Source organism: Pangasianodon hypophthalmus, chromosome 13 (assembly GCF_027358585.1).
Source record: "Pangasianodon hypophthalmus isolate fPanHyp1 chromosome 13, fPanHyp1.pri, whole genome shotgun sequence".
In the NCBI taxonomy this organism is placed as follows: domain Eukaryota; kingdom Metazoa; phylum Chordata; class Actinopteri; order Siluriformes; family Pangasiidae; genus Pangasianodon; species Pangasianodon hypophthalmus.
In genome coordinates, this window is record NC_069722.1 from 12,557,676 (window position 1) to 12,578,263 (window position 20,588).

At 37.5% G+C, this 20,588-nt stretch overlaps 2 protein-coding genes across 8 annotated transcripts in view; both read right to left on the reverse strand.

Annotated features, from left to right (window-relative positions):
- Positions 1 to 1,007: 1,007 nt before the first annotated feature.
- ankrd40 (ankyrin repeat domain 40) lies at positions 1,008 to 6,690 on the reverse strand. The gene is made up of 5 exons (XM_026917235.3): positions 6,200 to 6,690; positions 4,924 to 5,072; positions 3,816 to 4,382; positions 3,485 to 3,666; positions 1,008 to 3,065 (listed from the first exon to the last, which is right to left on the reverse strand). Exons 1-5 carry the CDS (start codon positions 6,331 to 6,333, stop codon positions 2,922 to 2,924), a joined length of 1,176 nt encoding a protein of 391 aa, XP_026773036.3. The 5' UTR covers positions 6,334 to 6,690; the 3' UTR covers positions 1,008 to 2,921.
- Positions 6,691 to 9,958: 3,268 nt separating this feature from the next.
- The window catches only part of tom1 (target of myb1 membrane trafficking protein), a 12,838-nt gene continuing 2,208 nt past the window's right edge, over positions 9,959 to 20,588 (reverse strand). The window contains exons 4-16 of one of the 7 annotated variants that reach the window (XM_026917031.3): positions 19,966 to 20,115; positions 19,246 to 19,374; positions 18,289 to 18,408; positions 16,696 to 16,812; positions 16,413 to 16,546; positions 16,157 to 16,196; positions 15,935 to 16,058; positions 15,162 to 15,222; positions 14,930 to 14,993; positions 14,595 to 14,663; positions 14,118 to 14,177; positions 12,746 to 12,782; positions 9,959 to 12,472 (exon numbers count right to left, since the gene is read on the reverse strand). In XM_026917031.3, the coding sequence (XP_026772832.1) occupies positions 12,378 to 12,472; positions 12,746 to 12,782; positions 14,118 to 14,177; positions 14,595 to 14,663; positions 14,930 to 14,993; positions 15,162 to 15,222; positions 15,935 to 16,058; positions 16,157 to 16,196; positions 16,413 to 16,546; positions 16,696 to 16,812; positions 18,289 to 18,408; positions 19,246 to 19,374; positions 19,966 to 20,115 (1,200 nt within the window). In that variant the 3' untranslated portion in view covers positions 9,959 to 12,377. Of the gene's footprint in view, positions 12,473 to 12,745; positions 12,783 to 14,117; positions 14,178 to 14,418; positions 14,507 to 14,594; positions 14,664 to 14,929; positions 15,000 to 15,161; positions 15,223 to 15,934; positions 16,059 to 16,156; positions 16,197 to 16,412; positions 16,547 to 16,695; positions 16,813 to 18,288; positions 18,409 to 19,245; positions 19,375 to 19,965; positions 20,116 to 20,588 lie in introns of those variants that run through there. The other 6 variants (XM_026917033.3, XM_026917032.3, XM_026917030.3 and 3 more) reach the window with 6 other exon arrangements.

The window sequence follows — 20,588 nt, forward strand, 5'->3', positions numbered from 1 at the left end:
AGCTGGACCCTGTTCACGTTGTGGCTGAGAGAAGGATGTTGTCAAAACTCCACTCAATCCTGGACAACCCTTCTCACCCACTACACAGTGTGCTGGTCGACCAGAGGAGCACTTTCAGCCAGAGACTGATCACTGCCAAGTGTTCCACTGAGCGCTTCAGAAGATCCTTTAACCCTGTGGCCATCAAGCTGTACAACTCCTCTCTGTAACTGTTGGGACTTTCATGAGTGATTCATATGCAATACACGTTCAGTTCATGTGCAGTCAGGGACTTTCATGTGCAATACAAATTTATTATTACTGCCTATTTATTAATACTAAGATTAGTGTGCAATACATACTATATAACTGACTGTACTTAATTACCGTTACCACACTGGACTTATCATAGTTAACATTTTAAATGTTGAGTATCATCTTCACTGATATAGTTCTACATCATTATGGGTATGTTTCCTTATTCATTTTTAATTTATTGATTTACTTTTTTCATTTTGTATATATATACTGTATAGGTATATATTTTATTTTATTTTATTCTTTCTTTCTTTCTTCTTGAAAGCAATTGTAATATGGCAAAGCAATTTCCCCCTAGGATTAATAAAGTTCTTTGAATCTTGAATCTTATACACATATTGCATATCTCTCCTGTCTGTAATTAATAATAGGTAAAATATGATATATAAATGATTATTTATATTATAAAATAGAAAATAGAATAGAATAGAAATAAAAGAAGAAGAAGAAAAAGAAGAAGAAAAGCACTTGTTTTCAGAGTCCTGTGACTGAGGAGCTATTCTAAATGATGGTTGACACCCAAACTAACCCTGATAGTTAAGAATAACTTGCAGTTTAAATTTTGCCACCTGTCAATGAAAATATCCATCTTTTCAGAACAGAAATGTGGACAGCACCTCAAAGAGTCACTATACTAAACCAAAGAGCAAGTCTATATTCATTTGAGAGAGACAAGAAAATCCACTGAGGACACATATGCAATATCAGACTGTGGATGCATAGGTTAACTGTATTCATCATCCCGAACATGACCAGTTAGTACACTGAGTTTTCCACAGAGAATTTTGATGCCTTACATCAGTCAGAAACCTTGCAGCTTTCTCAACCTGGTGAATAGTCAGCATTTTCATGAGCATACAGAACACAATGGATACATAGACAGACAGACAGGCAGACAGACAGACAAATGCTTGGCTCCATTTCAGCTGTAGTGTGCTCTGGATCCTCCTTTCTACAGTCAAATTTATAAAATAATAAATAAAATAAATCCATAGTACAGAACAATACAATATTTAGAGGGACTAAAGTTAAAGGTGAACAGTTTCTGCATTTTAAGCGAGCTTTTGTATTAGGACACCCTTATGTTTATGTTAGACACTCTTCCAAAACAAGATAAACAAGTTTCCAATTAGTATGTTTAAAAAAAAAAAAAAAAAAAAAAAAAAAAAAATCAGTAGCCATGCCTTCTCCATTAATACAGTTATGCCTATTTTTCAATTTCCTACTTTTATACTTCCTTCTATCTACAGAACTAAAAATGTTGTGAAAACCACTCACAGAAATGAAGCACAGCCCCTGGTCTACATGTGCAAGGTGTCTTTTAGCCTGTATACAAATTTTATTTAGATAAAAATGACAAAGAAGTATTGCAAGTTTTATCTTAGGAACTGGGACCGCAACAGACCTGTAGAGAATTACTTATGTCGAACGGCACTGCTGCTAAATGGACCAGTCAGTCATCAAGTATGAATCCTGCTTCCTAAATATAAAACCTGTGCTGCAATTAGGTCCAGAGAACAATATCCATTATAGTAACTTTATCCCTCTTATTATAACTATTAAACTCATAAGAAGAAAGTGTTTGTGGAAGCTCCCATTCATTAAACCCTGTTCTTGAATCTTTCATTCCTTTAAAAATTAAGATTTACATAAAACAACAGCAATCTTTGCTACATTATTCAGTGCAGAATGAAAAATGATTATTAGGCCTTGATACAAGATAATATGGATAGTTTTTGGTTTGCAGTGTCTGAAGGAGCAGCAATGGCACCAAAACACACCACTTATGTATTCAAAAATCAATAAAATTAGAAAAGCCCCATGCATTTTTTTAAGTACCTCCCATTTGTTATCATTTTTTTTAAAGTGCACAGGGGATTAAGTGGCAAACACACATACACAGAACATGAAAAACACCCCTCCTTTTTAGTTTATGAAGCTCCTGTATTTTAGTACATCAAACTACAACTGCTTTCCCAAGTGGAACTAAAAAAAGCTAACACGCTTTAAAGAGGATGTTAGCAATCAAGCGAATTTGCTGTGTGCTTTGCCAGTGCAAATTAAAATAGCTTGTATTGGGAAAGGAGTGCATATATGTTAATGACCATAACTGACAATAAGAAGTGCTGGTACAGGTCACAACTGTCTCTGTGAGCTGTGCTCAAAACCACACAGTGGCCTCATAAGCAAACACAGCAGTGAGACAGATCTGAAAACTTCACGTAGGCCAGCAGCATGGGAGGTGACAGATTTGGATATACGGCCCAAAGCCGAGCAAGAACATTTTGAATATTCAAAAATAGTGGCTCCTAAAAGATGATGTCATGACTGTGAAAGACGTTTAAAACCAAAGACTTGTGAGAAAACTAACAAGGATTACAGTGGAGGAGGAGGGCGTCACATCGTTCTTCGGATGGCTGTGGGGACCATGCACGGGCAACATATAGGCTTGGGAGAAAAGGCATATGGCTAACATTGTATATAGACTGAGGAGGAAAATGGAAGAATGGCATCTAATCTGTAGAATGGCAAAAACAGAACCTAGGTATGAATTAGGCATTTTGAACTACAGTCCCAGATGGGGCAGTGAGTCAGTCCACCTCGTGCTGGTCTGGAGGCAGGAGCTAGTAGGTGAGCCTCGAGGCCTTCATGTTGTAGCAGGGCCTGTCGTTCAGCCCTCCTGGACCAGAGAACAAAGACAAACTCTCCGCCTTCTCCAACACCACCTCCAGTTCCTGGAAGTCCTGAAGCCGAGCCACATCTTTGTCCTGACATACCAAGACATGCCAAATAAATAATAATAATAATAATAATAATAATAATATCAAACAGCACTATAATTTGTACTATAATTTCAGTATCACACTAGAAGATATGAAAAGTGCTAAAGTCTGTATTAAACAACCTCTAAAATGTGCAGTGCCTCTCTTTTTGTTACGTTTGTATAATCAGTTCATTCACTAATCACTGCCCATGCAGAAGTACACATGACAGCTAATAAAGTCCTTCTTCTGAAAATGTCAAGCAGTGAGATGCTGTTCAGTCAAATCGTAATCTGACAAAAGCAGATGATATATTAAACACATGGACCTGGATCACGCTCCATTCAGATATGTGTATACAGAAGCCATTAATGCCACCAACTGAAGTTTAAAAGCCTTAAACCAAGTTAGCAAAGCGCACACACCTTTCTGAGCATAGTGTTGGGGAGCTTGCGTATTTTCTCCACATGCTCAGCACTAATGTCCAGCTCACGGCAGCAGACCCGCAGCAACGCCCGGTACGTCAGCTCCTGTCTGTCCAGCTCCACCTCGATGAAATCATTTTCTCTGGCATGTGGGTTCTGGATTCGCACCTTCAGAACGAGTTCTTGGAGACGGAGAAAGAGAGGAAGAGCAAGAAAGAAAAAGAAAACAGCATTTATTTCAAGACACTATGCTACAACAGCTACAGGGCTAGTGAGCTACCTGTTTTGGACAAGTCAATATGTGCTTCCAAACATTCTCTGTGCTATATACCTCGCACGTTTACAGGGAAGGTGCTGGTGAAGAAGAAGGGCTGGAAGGCAGGCATAGAGCCCCCGGGCTGAGAGCCGTTCAGCTGATGGGGGACAGACTGTTGCCGGGTAATGGTGGGGTTCGAGCCTGCGCTTGCTGAAGGGAGTGGGGGACAAACAGGGCTGTTCTGGGCAATGCTGTGATTGTGAGTGTACTCATTATGGTTGCTGTGATGCACCTCCGGGGAGACCTCCATGGACAGGGTCCCATTAGTCACCTGGTTTGGCACAATGCTGCTCGGCTCTACCATGGAGACGTACGACAATGCAGGTTGGCTTTGGCCGTCCGAGTACAGGCGCTGCTGCTGCTGCTGCTGTTGCTGCTGCTGTTCCTGTATGGGGGATAAAGTGGCCGGCTCTGAGACTACAGCCTCCAAATGGTCACTGGTGCCATTCTGGGAAACGTGTCGTGCTACACTCAGGTCGCTTTTATCCATCTTGCAATACAGGAAGGGTGGGTTAGACAGATAGTTTGGAATAATCGGCAGCTCTGCATCCTTTACTTCAGGCTCATGCTCCTCTTCCTCCACTACAGGAAAAATGTAACACAGATATGCAGCTCCATTAAACAGGCAATAAAAAATACAGACCAGATTGTTTTAATGAACAGATTGTTTTAATAATACAAAATAGTTAGTTAGATAATAATACACAAGCTAAACTAGTTTTTGCCTAAGATGATGATTACTAACATCTGTGATTTGAGGAAAGGAAAGGAATAAATTGCAAGTGTGAAAAATAATATTTTGTCAAAAACAGACCTCCCTCTGTAACAGTAATCCTGTATCACTGCAATGCAAGAAGTAAATCAAGTAAAAACTTGGCCATGAGCCATATATTTATAGGAGTGAAATGCCTGTTGCATAACACTGACACGTGTCAATTCCAGCTATATGTAGTACTTTGGGCAAATGACAGACATGTAGTATGAGTGTCCCATATGAATCAGCCAGTCAAATCCCTTAAATATTACATTACTAAATTAAATATTACACTACTAAACCTCCTCAGGTAAAACTATTCCAGCACAAACAGGGCTTAAAGGTACACATTTCGATTTGACATCATACCTCCAAGCAGTCTTCTGATCTCGGGTTTGGAGGTCAACTGTACGGCTAACTCATCTTTTGCAGTGAGAATTTCTTTGTCGGCCCCAGAATTCAGAAGATACGCCACTATGTGTTTGTGGTTTCTCTTGCATGCCCAGTGTAAACATGTCCTGGGTAGAAAAATAATACAACAGACAAAGTTTACCACAAAGTTTTGGTGCACAAGGACACTTTAAATTCAGCATGCAACAGTAGATGTTTAAGGTCCAGTGTTGTCAGTTTAGAGATTTTGTTACTAGATTTGGTGACTTTTTAGAGCCTTGAAGTGACTTTATGAGCAGATGTTAGCGACTGTCCTGCACATGATATGGCTCTCCAGCTCACACCACAGCTCCTGGTTACATGAACTGAGACAGCAGGTTGGGTCGACTCACCATCAGTGTCTAAAATCTGACTAAGTTGCGCTTGTGTGAGCCGATATTCCCAACGACCAATCACTGAGCACCATTTATTTGACCCACCTGTGCACCACTTTTTTGTTTTAAACTCTTGTTTTGCCTATATTTACAAGTAAACAAAGTGAGATATTCCTTTCAAAACCATTTCCTTCATGTCTCTTTCTTGTTAGAAATGAAAGTATTTTGCAAATATGTAAATAGAAAAGCCTATTTTGTAAATACGTAAACACTTAATATGTGTAGTCTATTATAGACTATTATAATCTATTATTTTATATTCTGCTGAAACTGTTCCATTTGAAGCGTCTTCAGAAAATCTTTACGTAACAAGTCTGATATGCAAATGATATTACGTAACAAGTCTGATACGCAAATGAGGGAATCATGAATATGCAAATTAGTCTATAACGTCATTTGACGACGTCTAGCGACTTTTTGGCGCGTGCATTAGCAACTTTCTACTTAAATAAGCTGACAGATCTTTATCTGTAGTTATGAAACCTAGACAAGTGGACAACAACTCTTAGAAGCAACTCTTACACCACATATTCCACCCAATCTATCACAATGGCAGCACTGTTTGGTTAAGTAAACACTGCAGTTAGCAAAGTATGAAGTGGACCCCAGGTTAAGTGGATAAACTAAAACTGCTTTCAGCACCACATGACCACAGGGTTAGCCAGTGAGCTAGCCTGCTAGTCCTAGGGTGTAGCTCATACTGATTGTATTTCCAGTGCAACAAGCTTTAAGCTAACGGTGGAGTTAGCAGATCAGTTTGCTGACTCGGATGAACAACATCAACACACAAATTCCACAGTGATCTTAACCACAGAACCTACCATCCATTGATTTCATTTTGGGAGTTGATGTTTACTCCGCTCTCGACTAAAGTCCGCACTTCGTCAAGGTCTCCAATAGCACTCGCCTCTCTTAAGCGCTCTTGCAGTTCTTTATCCAAAGACAGCGTGGACATAATTCACCTGGCAGTCAGCACTTGACTTTCATACGAACAGCTCAGTTAAAGTCCCCTTGTGCAGAAGGTTTTATTCCCAAATAGCAGCGAAACACGATGCTTGCCGTCATCCGATTACAGCGCGATGTTGTTGTTGTTGTTTATAGCTAGCGGATAGCAATAATGCTAAAGAAAAATCCTAAATGTATTCTATGGAATGCTTCAGACAGGCTAATCTCTAGATCTCAGTACAATAATAACTATATAAATCTACTTGCGACAGCTAAAGATTAAAAAGTACTGCTTCGCCGACTAAAGAAGCCCTCTACCTGCAGTAAGCACTCGTTTCATTATGGGGGTCACTTTTAACTGTAACAACAGAGGACAAGACATTAGGTTCCTACGTGGGCAATATTTTTTTCTTTTGCTTATAAAAAGTTTAAGCTGACTTTTTAATTTGCAGTTGGGGTGGAATAGTAAAAAATGCACATGATATTCAAACAACCCAATATCACGTCTTACAACGCTGTATTTTTTAAAATAGTATTAATGACATGCAGCAACAATGCAAGTCGAGATGTTCAAAATGCACACGCCTAATTAACATCTGACATCTCAGACGTGTTGAATAATTCATGGTATAATTATTTAGATAGGACTCTGTTTTGTTAATTCTGCATCATTCAGGAGTGTATGCATCAGACTGCTTATTAAGCTCATAGTCAGGGCATATTATCTTAGAACACAGCCCAGCCCTGGCCCTGGGCTGTACAGTACCACTGTCCTGCACATTTTAGTGTTTTCCCTGCTCTAACACATCTATGTAATTAGCCCATTAGTTAGATCAGGTGTGTTGAGAGCAGAAAAAACAGTAAAATGTGCAGGACAGGGGCCAGGAGCAGAGAACCTGTGTATTAGAAAGGTGCATGAGCACTGGGATCCTGTGTGCATGAACAACAAAAAAAAGTTGTTCATGTGAATGGGAGCAGGCAGTCAGATATGAAACTTGCAGGAGAAAAAAGGTAAAATCCAGTAACTTATTTTATTTTGGGAAGCAGAACTAATTAATGCAGAAGTACAAAAACAGTAACTGTGAGAGCGGGCTGGATTGGTCATTCCTGAGGAAGGGGGTGGGAGTGGGATTTATAAACAGCCCCATGCAAGCCTTTACATTAGTTTGTTTTTATTTAGAACCAAGTCCCAAATAGTTTCCTTTTAATATTGTACATTTTTATTATGAGCAGGTAATATGGCACATGGAGGGCTTTGACAACAGCAGCTTTAGGGAGCGTTTTGCATGTGGTTCTTCTGGTGGGACTGAAACCTGTATTTCAGGTGCTTATAGACATTCACAGGTGACAGGTTCTCATATTAAAATTCATTTTTAAAATAATTCCATTTTTCCTTTATCAAATATAACACTTCAGATGAAAATGTCTGCATAGAGCATAGCTAGATGTGTTAAATACATGGGGAGATCTAAAAATGTTTTTTTCCCCCACTTTTCCACGAAAATAAGAGGGTGTGGTTAGCAGCTATGAATAAAATATGCTGCCAAATAAGATACCTAATTTGTATTACTGTATTTACAGTGATTTAAAAAGTCTTCACACCCCTGTTAAACTTGCAGGTTTTTGTGAAGTAAAAAAATAAAACATAAAACAAATTAAAAAAGATAAATCATATCGATCTTTTTCCACATTTAATGTGATATACCAACAAAATTCAAGTGAAAAACAAATAGAAACATTTTGGGAGGAATAAAAAAAAAGAAAAAACTTAATAACCTGGTAGCATGTGTGTACACCCCTTAACTAATACTTTGTTAAAGCATCTTTTGCTTGTAATACAGCATTTTACTCCACTGTTCCTTCAAAAATTGTCCAGATCTATCAAATTGTTAGGGGGTCTCCTATGCACAGTCCTCTTCAAGTCATTCCACAGGTTTTGATCACAGGATCTGACTGGGCTATTCCTAAATCTTCTTCTTCTGAAGCCAGTAATTTGTTGACTTGGATTTGTGAATTGAGTTGTTATCGTGCTGGAATGTGAAATTTCTCTTCATGCGCAGCTGTCTAACAGTGGCCTGCAGTTTTTCTGCCAAAATAGATTGGTATTTGGAGCTATCTTTGATTCCAGCTAAAGATAAGAAGCCACAAAGTGTGATGCTGCCACCACCATGCTTCACTATGGATATGGTGTTCTTTGGGTGATAACCTGTCTTTTACACCGAACATATCTTTTAGAGTCATGCCCAAAAAGTTCTAACTTGGTCTCATCAGACCATAATACATTTTGCCACATGGTTTGGGGTGAATATATGTATGTATTGGCAAAAATGGTAATATTCCATCTAGCCACCCTACAACATAGCCCAGACATCTTGTCCTTTCATCAATTTTGGAGAGACATCCTGTTCTTGGTAATGTCAGTGTGGTGCCCCATTTTCTCCACGTGTTGATGACAGACTTCATGGTGTTCCTTGGTACATGTAACGTTTTGGTAATTCTTTTGCACCACTCTGCTGATCAACAGTGAGATCCCACACATGCTTTGTAAGCTCTTTGCAGACCATGGCTTTAGCAGTTAGATGAAACCAAAGTTTCAAGACCAAAGACATGTGGACATAGTCCTCAAAATTGATTAATACCTTATCAATACATCAAACCCTAGCTTTTCAGCATTCAAACAGGTAATATCTGGTGTAAGGTATGGGTGTGATTATTAAACTATTGATTTTGGATTTTGATAGTATTTTGTGAATGTGGTCTAATCCATTGTTCACTCATTTAGAAAGGGAATATGTAAATTAAAATTATTCACTCCTTTATTTGCCATTGTTCTGAAGTTAATTCTATAATTTCTACACTGTTACATGAACAACATACATCCTGGCTTCCCCCATCTATTCAGCGCCAGGCAACCACTTTTGCAGTCAGAGGAATTTGTACCAAATAATATGTCTTTTGGAAGTGTTCATGTTCACATACTAGAGTTCTACACACTATTGTTGGGTTTAGTATGAGTGGTGTACAAGAGCAGCGCCCTAATCCTAATCTATATGCACAGACACACAACACACATTCTTAGAGGCCTAGTCCATTAAAACATCCTTGCAGCCGGACTCATGGCTCAGATATTTCCCATGCCTAATTTAGATTTCTATTTTTTGAGAGTAACAAAGTGTACGTTTTTGTAACACATATCTTGATAAGGGTATTCATGTTTTCTCTGATACAAAAACACTGTTCTTAATTGCTTGACAATTTGTTGAACATCATTCCCCTAGAGGGCCAGGTTTTGTATAAAATATGTTGTCAATGCCCCCTGGTGGACAGTACTGTCAAGAAGCACTACGATACCTAATTGGGAACATGTCTTACTTTAAATAAATCAGGGTGCTGACCAGCCAAGTTACTTCAGAAATTGACTGCTGAGAGTTTGGTCTCAAGTGGTGTTATTCAGTATTCAGCCAGTTGTAGAGCGACTCCAGCTGTCTATGGGGAACATGGTAAAAACTTATAATCACGCCACTTGGCGCAGACTGACATTGCAATTTAAATTTAAGGGTCATTTTGGATAAGATGACGGACATCAGAAATAAACAATTAAGTCTTTAATATTACTCAGAAAAACACAGTGCAGGGATTTTCAGATATTTTATTTATGTAACATACAATATTTTATAACATTATACAAATCCAAACCATAGAAACTACAAAACTTTCACTACAAAAAATATAACCACTCACCACAGTTGAACTTGCCTTAACTTCAATAACATATTAAAATGCAAGACTGAAGGACAGCAGTGTTGGGGAGATTACAGGGAAATTGTGTTACTGGTTACTAATGATTATTTAGGAAGTGTAATATAATCTGAGAACTCTTGGACTTATTTTGGACTGCCTTGAATCTAACTGGTTTATTGGTTTCATATACTTCTGTGGAATGAGGAATACATACCTATTACCCCTCTACATGCATTTATTAAAGCCTGCTCAATATTTTTTAGGTAATGTAACATTAAGTACTGAGAATGTCAAATAACACTCCTTTCATTAAAAAAAAAGAAAACAAAATGACAGGTTTCATCTAAAAGCACTGTGACACAACCGACTCCTTATTGACATCCCACTTTTTTTTTTGATAACTATAACGACACACTCTACAAAGTAACATGGTACATACTATACATGGTATATTAACATTCTATAATCTCGCAATATCATAATAATAAAATTAAAAAAGGGTGACACCAGGACATACTCATTATTTCAGAAACTAGCATTAAAACAACCCATGAACATGTACTTTTTAAACCATTAAACAAAACCTATAGTTTGAAAAATAACTATTTGTTTAATATGCTTTTAATTTGAAATACACACACAAAAACACTCCAGGATCTATGAATAAATGTGCAATATGCAAACCAGCTAGATGGCTAGGTAACTGTTAGTAAACTGTAAGATATGTCACAGGTGGACACAAGTGGGATTTCAGTATCAGAATCTTGATATCTAAAGTGTATTTTGTATGTAACACTCCCTGAATTTTTTAATTTATTTTTTTTTAAATACAGAAAAGCTAACACATCAGTGTCTGTTTTTAAATTGAAGAATGTGAACTTTGCACTTTGTTAACATATTTTACCTAAACACCAACCTATAATAATTAGAATCAGCTCAAAACATTACAATCTGTTATTCCTGGGAGCAAACTCTCTGGTACAATATGTCTGGTGTTTTTACCAATTAGCACACATCCTAACCTAAGCTAGCCACATATGTTTACAGAACAGTTTCATTGCCTTCTGCTATTAACAGTTAGCTGAGATGACTAGATGTATTGCAAAGAAAAGAGTACAGTCAAATCAAAAAGGCTCACAAAGTCATTTAGACACCAGCCTAGAGCTCTAAAAATACATAACAGATCTCATACATAGGGACTTAAATAAATAGCAAAGTGTGATAAAAATAGACAATAAATTAACATTGCAGTAGATAGCTAGCAGATAACTAGCGAACCCTTTCTCTGATGTTAGCTCAGTTATAGTAAGAGCTATTATGCAGTTTATGGGCACTCTCAATAAATTACAGATTATTAGACTGATTCATTTATGCATAAATGTAACCAAATAATCCATTAAAAAGTAACTAGTTTGATCATGTGTATTTTCAAATGTATTATTTTTTGTAATTAGATAATATAATCCAGACTGCATGTAGTCTCCTTGGTAGATATGGCACCACCTACACTGAGCCTGGATGTGAACCACTTGCAGATGCCAATCACTATAGTGGGCAGCCATTCTCATAGACATATCCATCCATCCATCCATCCATCCTTCAGTAATGGTTTTATCCAGAGCCTATCCCAGGACTGCAGGAATGCACCCCGATTGGATCGCCAGTACATCGCAGGGCACCACATTCACACACTCATTCACACCTAGAGGCAATTTAGCATAGCCAATCTGGCGTGTTTTTGGGAGATGGAAGGAAATCTGAGTACCAGGAAAACCCACCAACAGTAACCAGATCTTAAGATTGAACCAGGGACCCTGGAACTCTGAGGCAGCAATGCTATTTATGCTTGTCCTGCCTTAAAAACAGTTTGTGAGGACTGAGTATAACTTATACATTTGAAAATTAGTTTGTTCTGTTCTGTCACCAAAAGGACCACAAAACCTTTGGGCATCTTTCATGCCCAAATCAAGGATAGCCATAATTCCACTCCTTGTATAAGATAAAACACCTAATAGCTTGGTGAAATTGAGAATGACATTAAATCAGTGCCACAAACCTAAAACCAGTCAGTGGAACATTTCAAATTCATGTTATACACTACACAGTACCCTTGTTAAAAAAAAAAATACAGTAAAAACTAGATTATAACAATGACATAACCCTATAGTTTATAAATGTGCAAGAAGGACAGATGATACAGCACCACATAAATAAAATATAATTCCCCTTACATAAAGCATAATGGCACAAACCAATCCACTTTATGCTACAGATCGTTGATATTAAGGTGGATGATTGTGCTTCTGTAGAGAACTATGGTTGTGAGGGCATGCGGTCATTAGATGAAGGTTTAACGGATGGAAGACGATCGGCTGCTTTTGCTCTGCCTGCCAAAAACTTATCAAACTCTGCAGGAAAGACAAGGAGAGAAACAAGGCTCTATTCTGTGAAGAACTTTTTTTGTTTTTGTTTAATCGCATCTTTGGTAATGGAAAATGAGAATATTGCTGCTACTGATTATGCAAATTTGATACTCTTTTGACTGTTGTCTACACTTTTACTACAATCTCTCTGTGAACCCTATTTTACTGCCAGATAATACTGCTCTGCTGACTATTTACTGTTTTCTTTGGAATTTTAAAGGGAAATCACAAAGGTTAATGTGTTGGAGAAAAACATACCTTCACTAGTGACACCCTCATCTCCCAAGTCATCATCCTGCATCACAGAAACAAGCAGAAGTAAAGTTGTTCAGATTTATACACTCCAAATATCAAAAATCAGCAAAGAGACATTATTACATTCTGAAAACACATCTAAGGTCTAGTACAACATCAGAAAGACAATGCTCTTTCTCATTTCCTGTTGGAGAATATGAAAGATTCTGTGATAAAAATAAAGGTGAAAGGGATGGAATCGATTTCCAAAGGTTATATGTCTAGATCTGTGTTGATATGATACTTCATAAAAAACCAGTCATAATAAAGATCTATTAAAAATATCCTTAGAAATTCCAAATCTTCCACACAACACAGCTGAGGTTTTTACTATAGGATCAAACTGTACCCCAATAACGTTAATCACAGATGCATGCACATGCGTATCTTTTAACAAGGTTTATGGTCATTAATCTAAACCCTAAAACTCACTTACTGTATAGGCAGAATAACTAATGCTCTCCTTCAGTACACTGAGAAACAATGCAATCAACCGGAAAATTATTTTGCATGTGCAAGGACAGTCCATGCAAGAGTAAGCTATAACTAAAAAGGAATCGAAGCACCAGACTGATGGAGTAGAAATTTTGCTTGATACGTTCTGGTTTAATTTAACGTTTAAGGTTTATGATGGTTTTATGATGATTGGATGGTTATTTTTTTGGGGAAGGTAGAATTGATTACAAACATTTTCAAAAGGATCTGAAGAAGTTTTACCATTTTTATAAGACACTCTCAGCTTTAACTTACTAAAAGTTTAACGTATTATTCATTTATTATGTCACTGATTCTCCCTCTCGGCTTGTGGCGCAGTTCTGAGTGCAACAAGCACTGCTTTAGTGGTTTGTTTTGAGTTCATGCCATGTAGTTTTGTTTTGACATGTGCCTTTGTGTGGAATCTAGTCTTGTCTCTGCCCCTTTCCTGTCATTGGTGTGTTTCCCTATTGTGTAAAGGTGTTCAGTGTTAAGCCTATTGTGTTAAGGTGTTCAGTGTAATTAGTTTGTTTATATCCTCCTGTTTCTTTGTCTTATTGTGAATTCTTTCTGTGTATTTGTGTTGTTAAGTCTGAGCTTTGTTTTCTATTTCCATGTTCTGTGTTTCTTGGTTTTCACCCGTGCTATTTTCCTATTAAACAACTTGCTGAGTTTATGCACTTGTGTCTTGCCTCTTCAGTAACTACTATGAACTATTCATTAACTACAAGGAAACCAATAGGAAATATATGGAGTTTAATTTGGTATCAACAACCCTTTAAACACCTTATGATCTCTCAAAGCAATCTTAGAATGTATAGTAATACGTGGTATGGTGAAAAGCTAGAAATCTTACACTCACATCATCCATATCAAGCCACTGCTCAATATTGTCCATCACTTCACTTTGATTGACAGGAATCTATAGAGAAAGCACACAAAATTAGCTGTTACCACTGGGTGGTGAAAAATCATATGATCATTACCCTCAGGTTTATAATATTAGCCTCTGAGAAGAAAAAGTCACCCATCATGCACAGTAGTTAAGTACTACTACACAAAGAATATAGCACATTGCCTTGCATTGCCTTTAAAAAACAAGAAGAGGCAATTATGTGATCTGTTCAGCAAATGCAATAGTTACTAAAGGAGAGAACTGCCACCTGCCACCTGAAAAGCACTCGCAGCACATCAAGGAATGATCTGTACAGCTCCACTTTGCATATTAGAATGAAACAGATTCAGCCAGTCCTAAAAGAAACCACATACAAAATACCCCTTTTGCAAAAGGCATGCAGGCTTAGCAATTCCAAAATCACACTGCATGCTAAAGACCCACCATTCCCTTTTCCATCATCCAATAAAACTGAGGTGAAGAGCCAAGGAGGGTGGAGTCTGGGCGGTCATCCTTCATATAGACAGACAGGTTTTTAAGTGACTGACACGCACAGATACTAATAGACACAGCTAGACAGTCAAATGATGGCTATACTAAAGAATTCTGCATTCCTGCAACAAATACAAAAACACAAATATGCTAATGCACTTATGCTACAAGCTACTACTAAAGCACATACAATACAAGCTACTACTAAAAATAGGATGTCTCATGTTAGTAAGGATTTCATAATACATAATAAGAAGTTTAAAAATACACAAATCAATGCTACACACCCCTCCAGCATTGTGTACCTGACTGCTTCCTGCTGCGAGTTCATCCAATGCAGAGCTTTCCTGGCTGTCCCTGACACACAAACACATATCACTTTTACAGACTGCAATTATATTATTTCATATTATATAATTTGATTTTATACTATCCGATACTTTGAATGACATCCACAAAAGTTGCTTGAATCAAATCATTAAGTAAAGGTAAAAGTAAATAACTGATTGAATATTCTACCCATCTTGAAGATTCCCTGAAGAGTAGTTTTTGCTCTGAATATCATCCTTCTCCTTTGTGCCTGCAGAAAACCGTAATTAAAATTATGAGCTATTACCATGTAAGTTATAGGAAGATAATTAGTGGCAGGGTGGTGTGACATGGAGGACCATTACCACCCAAAGTTGATCAATATTCCCTTTATACCACAGCAATCTTTCAACATTTTTTTTATTTATTAAAGAAAGATAATAGTTACATTTACTGTTTTGAAACGTCCGCAAGAGAAGCTCCTGTTATCACTTACATTACAGTAACAGCTATAAACAGTGATTCCCTCACTAGCCTCTCTTTTTTTTTTTAATTAGACAAAATGATTCAGCTTGTCATGTCACTAAGAAACCACAAAAACCTCTGTACTTTCCTGTGTTTTAAAATGTGAAGTTACTGCTTTACCTCTGAGGATGTGCTTAGGATGTGCTAACACTGTAGACTCCTTCCAAAAATGCTAAATAAACATCTCCTCACAGAAGGCTACACCATATCAAAAAGTACACTTTGAGAATCTGGAGAATCGTCCTTGAACATCTCTGTGAAGGTTGTTAATATCGAAACAATTATGTATTAGAATGACTGCCTTTATATAAACCTGTGCTTTGGCTTGCAGCCGACATTGCTGTCAGAACTGTGCTGTTATAGAAAATTAATCAATACCTTCCAAACTATCAGTATTCAGTAACACTGGTATTAGCCAGTTTAACACTAATTGAGAAGAGCAAAATATTTGTACTTACTCAGGCGACCCATGTGACTTGATAGACTGCTGACTGTTTGGCTGATTGGCTCACACACCGGAGCTTCCACTTGTGATTGGCTTCGTGGCTTACAGGGAGCTTCCAGGTCAATGAGGTCGGCACCCTGAATTAAACCAAGAATGAGAAAATTTTATAAAAATATGCAACACTAAATGGTGACTGAAATTACTTTACAAACAATATTGAATTGAACGTCCTTACCGACTGTTCAGAATTCTGCCTGTTGAGACGTTTCTCAAAACTGGAAACCAAATGAGTGTCAATAATCATTCACTGACATTTTGTGGATAAGATCACAACAAATGCTTGATTAGAATCTTCTGTAAAACTCCCTACTGCTTGAAATCCTCTTCTTGTGCACAGTTTTCATATTGCATTAAACAGGTCATATTACTATGTGTCTTGTCTATAACCTTACAGTTATCATTTAATAATGAGGTTCTTCAAGCTGTCTAACCTGTGATATTGTGTGAAGGCTGTGTTCATGTCATCATTAGCAGCCAGCAGCTGCTCTACCAGCTTCTCGTCAGTTACTCTGGGAATAAGATGAACTATTTGGTCCTGCATCTCCTTACATGTGGAGTACAACTGCTACTGACAGGGACAGAAAAAAAAAAAAGTGACCATTCCTATTTGCATTCTTGTATATGGAGAGATAGGAAATGTCAAGATTATTGACAGAACTAATATGTTAAAGCATCTTTTTGGATTATTACATGCATGTATTTACATTCTCTGACCTTCAGGAGCTCTGCATCTGACTGTTGAATGCACCCAGGATCCATCTGACTCATTATTTCTGACATCACCTTAAGGTTACTATGAACTGTTTCCAGGTCAGACATCAACTTTTTCACCTGCAATATGAACCAATATCACCAGCGACTAGATATTATTTGGAAAGGTAGTGGGTTTTTTTTTTAAACAATTGCTAACAATCTTTTTTTTTTCCCCAAAAACTCATTTAGTGAACACGGTAGTGAAAATTCTTGCATGTGATTTCTACCACCAACACAACTCTATGTTTCTAGAACACATTTTGTTTCAAAACTGATTATACTCAAGTTCCGAACCAATTGCATAGAGGTTTAATTGTCTAAATGGTCAAAAGTATGTAGACACCTAACCATTGCTTCCATATGTGGTTCTTCCCCAAACTGTTGCCATAGAATTCAAGCACACAGTTGTATAGAAAGTCTTTGTATGATGTAGCATAACAATTTCCCTTCACTGGAACTAAGAGGTCCAAACCTGTTCCAGCATGACAATGCCCCTGTGCACAAAGCGAGCTCCATAAAGACATGGTTGATGTGGAAGAACTTGATTTGCCTGAGCCCTGACCTCAACCCCACTGAAGACTTTTGGGATGAATTGGAACGCCAATCACACACCAAGCCTTCTCACTTGACATCAGTGCCCAACCTCACTAATGCTCTTGTTGCTGACTGAGCACAAATTCCCACAGCTACATTCCAAGATCTAGTGGAAATATTTCCCAGTAAAGTGGTGTTGTTATAACAGCAAAGGTGGGACCAGCTCTGTTAATGCCCATGGTTTTGGAATGGTCACAAATAAATGTGATGATCAGGTGTCCACATAAGTCTGGCCACATAGTGTACCTATAAGTGACAAATAGTATAGTATATATTTAACTAAATCAAAACCTCAAAAGTTATAGCATTTATAGAGGCAAAAATATGAAAGTTTTGGGTCAGAGGGGTGCACTGTGTGTATAAAACCATAGGTCATGGGATTGCTATAGCACCTGTATTGGAGGCATGAAGCTGTAAGGAAACACGCAAAACACACATTTGCATGGGACAGCAAAGCATTTCACCGTCCTCATGCAGTCACACACTGATTTAGAGTACATTCAAAGATGGAAAGACTTTTCCTTCCACACTCTTCATAATAACTTAACCTCACATTAGAGGTGAAATGTTTATGATTGAGTTTATTTTTCTGTTATAGTATTACAGTATATAGTTGGTTTTTTTTGGTGTAATATTATATTTGTAGTTGTTTTTTCTGTACAATAAAGATGACAAAGTGTTCCTGTAAGAAGAAAACTAGTGCTGGTGTTTTGATGAAATCATAAAATAATGCAGTAAAGAGATATGTGTGAAGAGCTGTGAAAAAATGCACTTACTGGTGAATAATGCTCATTAGCAATTATTAAAAAAAAAAAAACCTACAGTGAACCCTAGTTTCAAACAAAGCTAATGAGCAATTCAGCATTTGCGTGGTTTTGTTGAAATAAAATCCAGCACAGTAACACTATAGCACACGTTGCCAGATGGTTTGCCTCATTTCACTGAATGTGTGTTTGATACCTGGTCAGGTGATAAAGTGATTGGACCCTCTGTGTTTTGCCAGGGGGATGTCTGCTGTTGGGTCTGAGCTTGGTGTGTGGGTGAGAGAGGAGCCTCACCTCCAGTTGCAGGAAAAAAACGCTAAAAAAAAAAAAAGAATCGAGTGGTTTTATGGAACAGGGAAACATGCACCACAAATGAAATGGTACACATGAGTCATGCTGCATGTCTTTGATATTTATACAGACAGATGACAAATGAAAGGAAAAACCAGATGGCTCTGTCATGCTGTGGGAGACATTTCGCTAGCATGGTTTGGGTCCACTTGTCTGCTTAGAGAGAAAGGTGACTCAAAACAAATACAAACTTATTCTGACTGACATCTTTATCCTATGATCAAACATTTCTATCCTGAAGGGAGTGGTCTCTTCCAGGATGACCCTGCCCCCATCCACAGGGCATGAGGGCTCACTGAGTGATTCGATGAGTATGAAAATCATGTAAATTATATGCTAAGGGATATAGTCTTCACAGATCTCAAACCAGTTAAACACCTATGGGAAATTTAGGGCTGATATGTTAGACAGCACTCAGCACCAACATAATCAAAATACTAATTGAGGGAATATCTTATGGAAGAAGTGTTCATCTCTCTAGTACAGTTCCAGAGACTTGTAGAAGCTATTCCAAGGAGCATGAAAGGTTTTCTCGTGTCTTGTGGCGGTCCAGTACCTTACTAAAACAGTTCATGTGTTTATTTAATTTGACACCCTTCAGTATATTTAGTATGTTTAGTAAAAACAAATCACAATACACCAATTAAGGTGCTCTGGCTTAAGTAAGAGCTATAACTATTGTCTAATTTTTTTTGAAGATCATTGAAGGAACAGAGCTTAAATAGTGCATAAAGTGTAAAAAAAAAACTTTTAAAAAAAAATCTCCACATGTTGAAAAACTTTTTACTGCTGGTGTATGCACCTTGCTGGGGGTGTGTATTGGGCTACACAACTCAGCCACTGGAAACTTAATTCCTTTCCTCCTGAGATCTTCATACACACAAACTACACCAGTTAAATCTGGAGAACTACGGAATGCATCAGCCCAGGCCTGGACAGAGAGAAAGAGAAAGTGATGAGGTGACTGGGCACACCCAGCCCTTTATCTGGCACAACACTCACTACAAAAGTTTCTTTATGTAAGCAATATTGCACAAGTAAGAGTGCTGCTGTATTGAATATCAGCACGGATGTGGTTCCCGTTGGTCATAGGCAATCACAGACACGCTTATATTCAGTACAGTTGCGAGTGGGATATTGCTTTTAACAGTTCTATAAACATGAAATTAATTTTGAGTGACTGACATTTCAGACGCAATATGAACAAATATTTTGTTAATTTTTCTCCATCTACAAAAATAGTTCACAAAGGAGCCACATCTGGATAGAATGTTGCCATGCAGCACACAGACTGACTGACAGCCTGTAGTAAGTGAAGTAACGATTTCAGTGTAACATACTATTGCTAGAATTGGAATTTTACATAGCGAACACAGACAAGCAGAGTGATACAAGCAGAGTGATACAAGCAGAGTGAATCCAATTAGTGTACCAAACTACTTAGTAACAAACTGTTGTATAAAAAAAATAATAATAATCTGCTACATTTCAAGCCAGTTTGTCTGACAGTACTGATTCTTACCTGTATAATAGTCAGTATTCTGTCATGAACAACCAAAGGAGGATCATTTCTAGGTAAAATAGTTCGGACCAAAACCCCTTCTACAAACTCTCTGGTAGACACTAGGACATGGAACCTGTAGCCACAGTTTTTCACACAGGCCTCCAGAACCTGAGATATCATCAAGGGGAAAAATGTAATTATATCAAAGTGACTGAAGACATTTTCACAATATATAGTATGTATCATGATATTTAGTTTTGTCAGAAAAACAGTAGTACCACATAAAAAAAATAGAAAAACTAGAAGTACAATGATACCACAAAATTAATTTGGTATAAAAATATAGCTAGTTGTTACTGTGCGTAACAATGCACTTGGTCAGTATTGGAGTGTTTTATATTTTATAATAATACCATAATTTCTGACAATATTGATATTATTTTAGTAACCATCTCCTTATAATTTGGTGAAATATAATCCTGCACATTTATGTGACTGCTAAAAGACTGATGGTGGACTTAAGTATGTATGGACAGTGGAGTTTAAAAGTTTGCACCCCCACAGTTGCTGTGAAAATGAAAATATACCACTGTTTGAAATGAAAAGACAGCAGTCTAAAAAGGTTGAAACGTTTTAAATAG

Bases quoted from the DNA above. Each gene is read 5' to 3' on its own strand.
- ankrd40 (XM_026917235.3), bottom strand. From the start codon at position 6,333: ATGTCCACGCTGTCTTTGGATAAAGAACTGCAAGAGCGCTTAAGAGAG. The intron at 5,073-6,199 runs GTAGGTTCTGTG...TTTTCTACCCAG, and splicing joins CAAAATGAAATCAATGGATG to GACATGTTTACACTGGGCAT. The intron at 3,667-3,815 runs GTATATAGCACA...TCCGTCTCCAAG, and splicing joins CTTCCCTGTAAACGTGCGAG to AACTCGTTCTGAAGGTGCGA.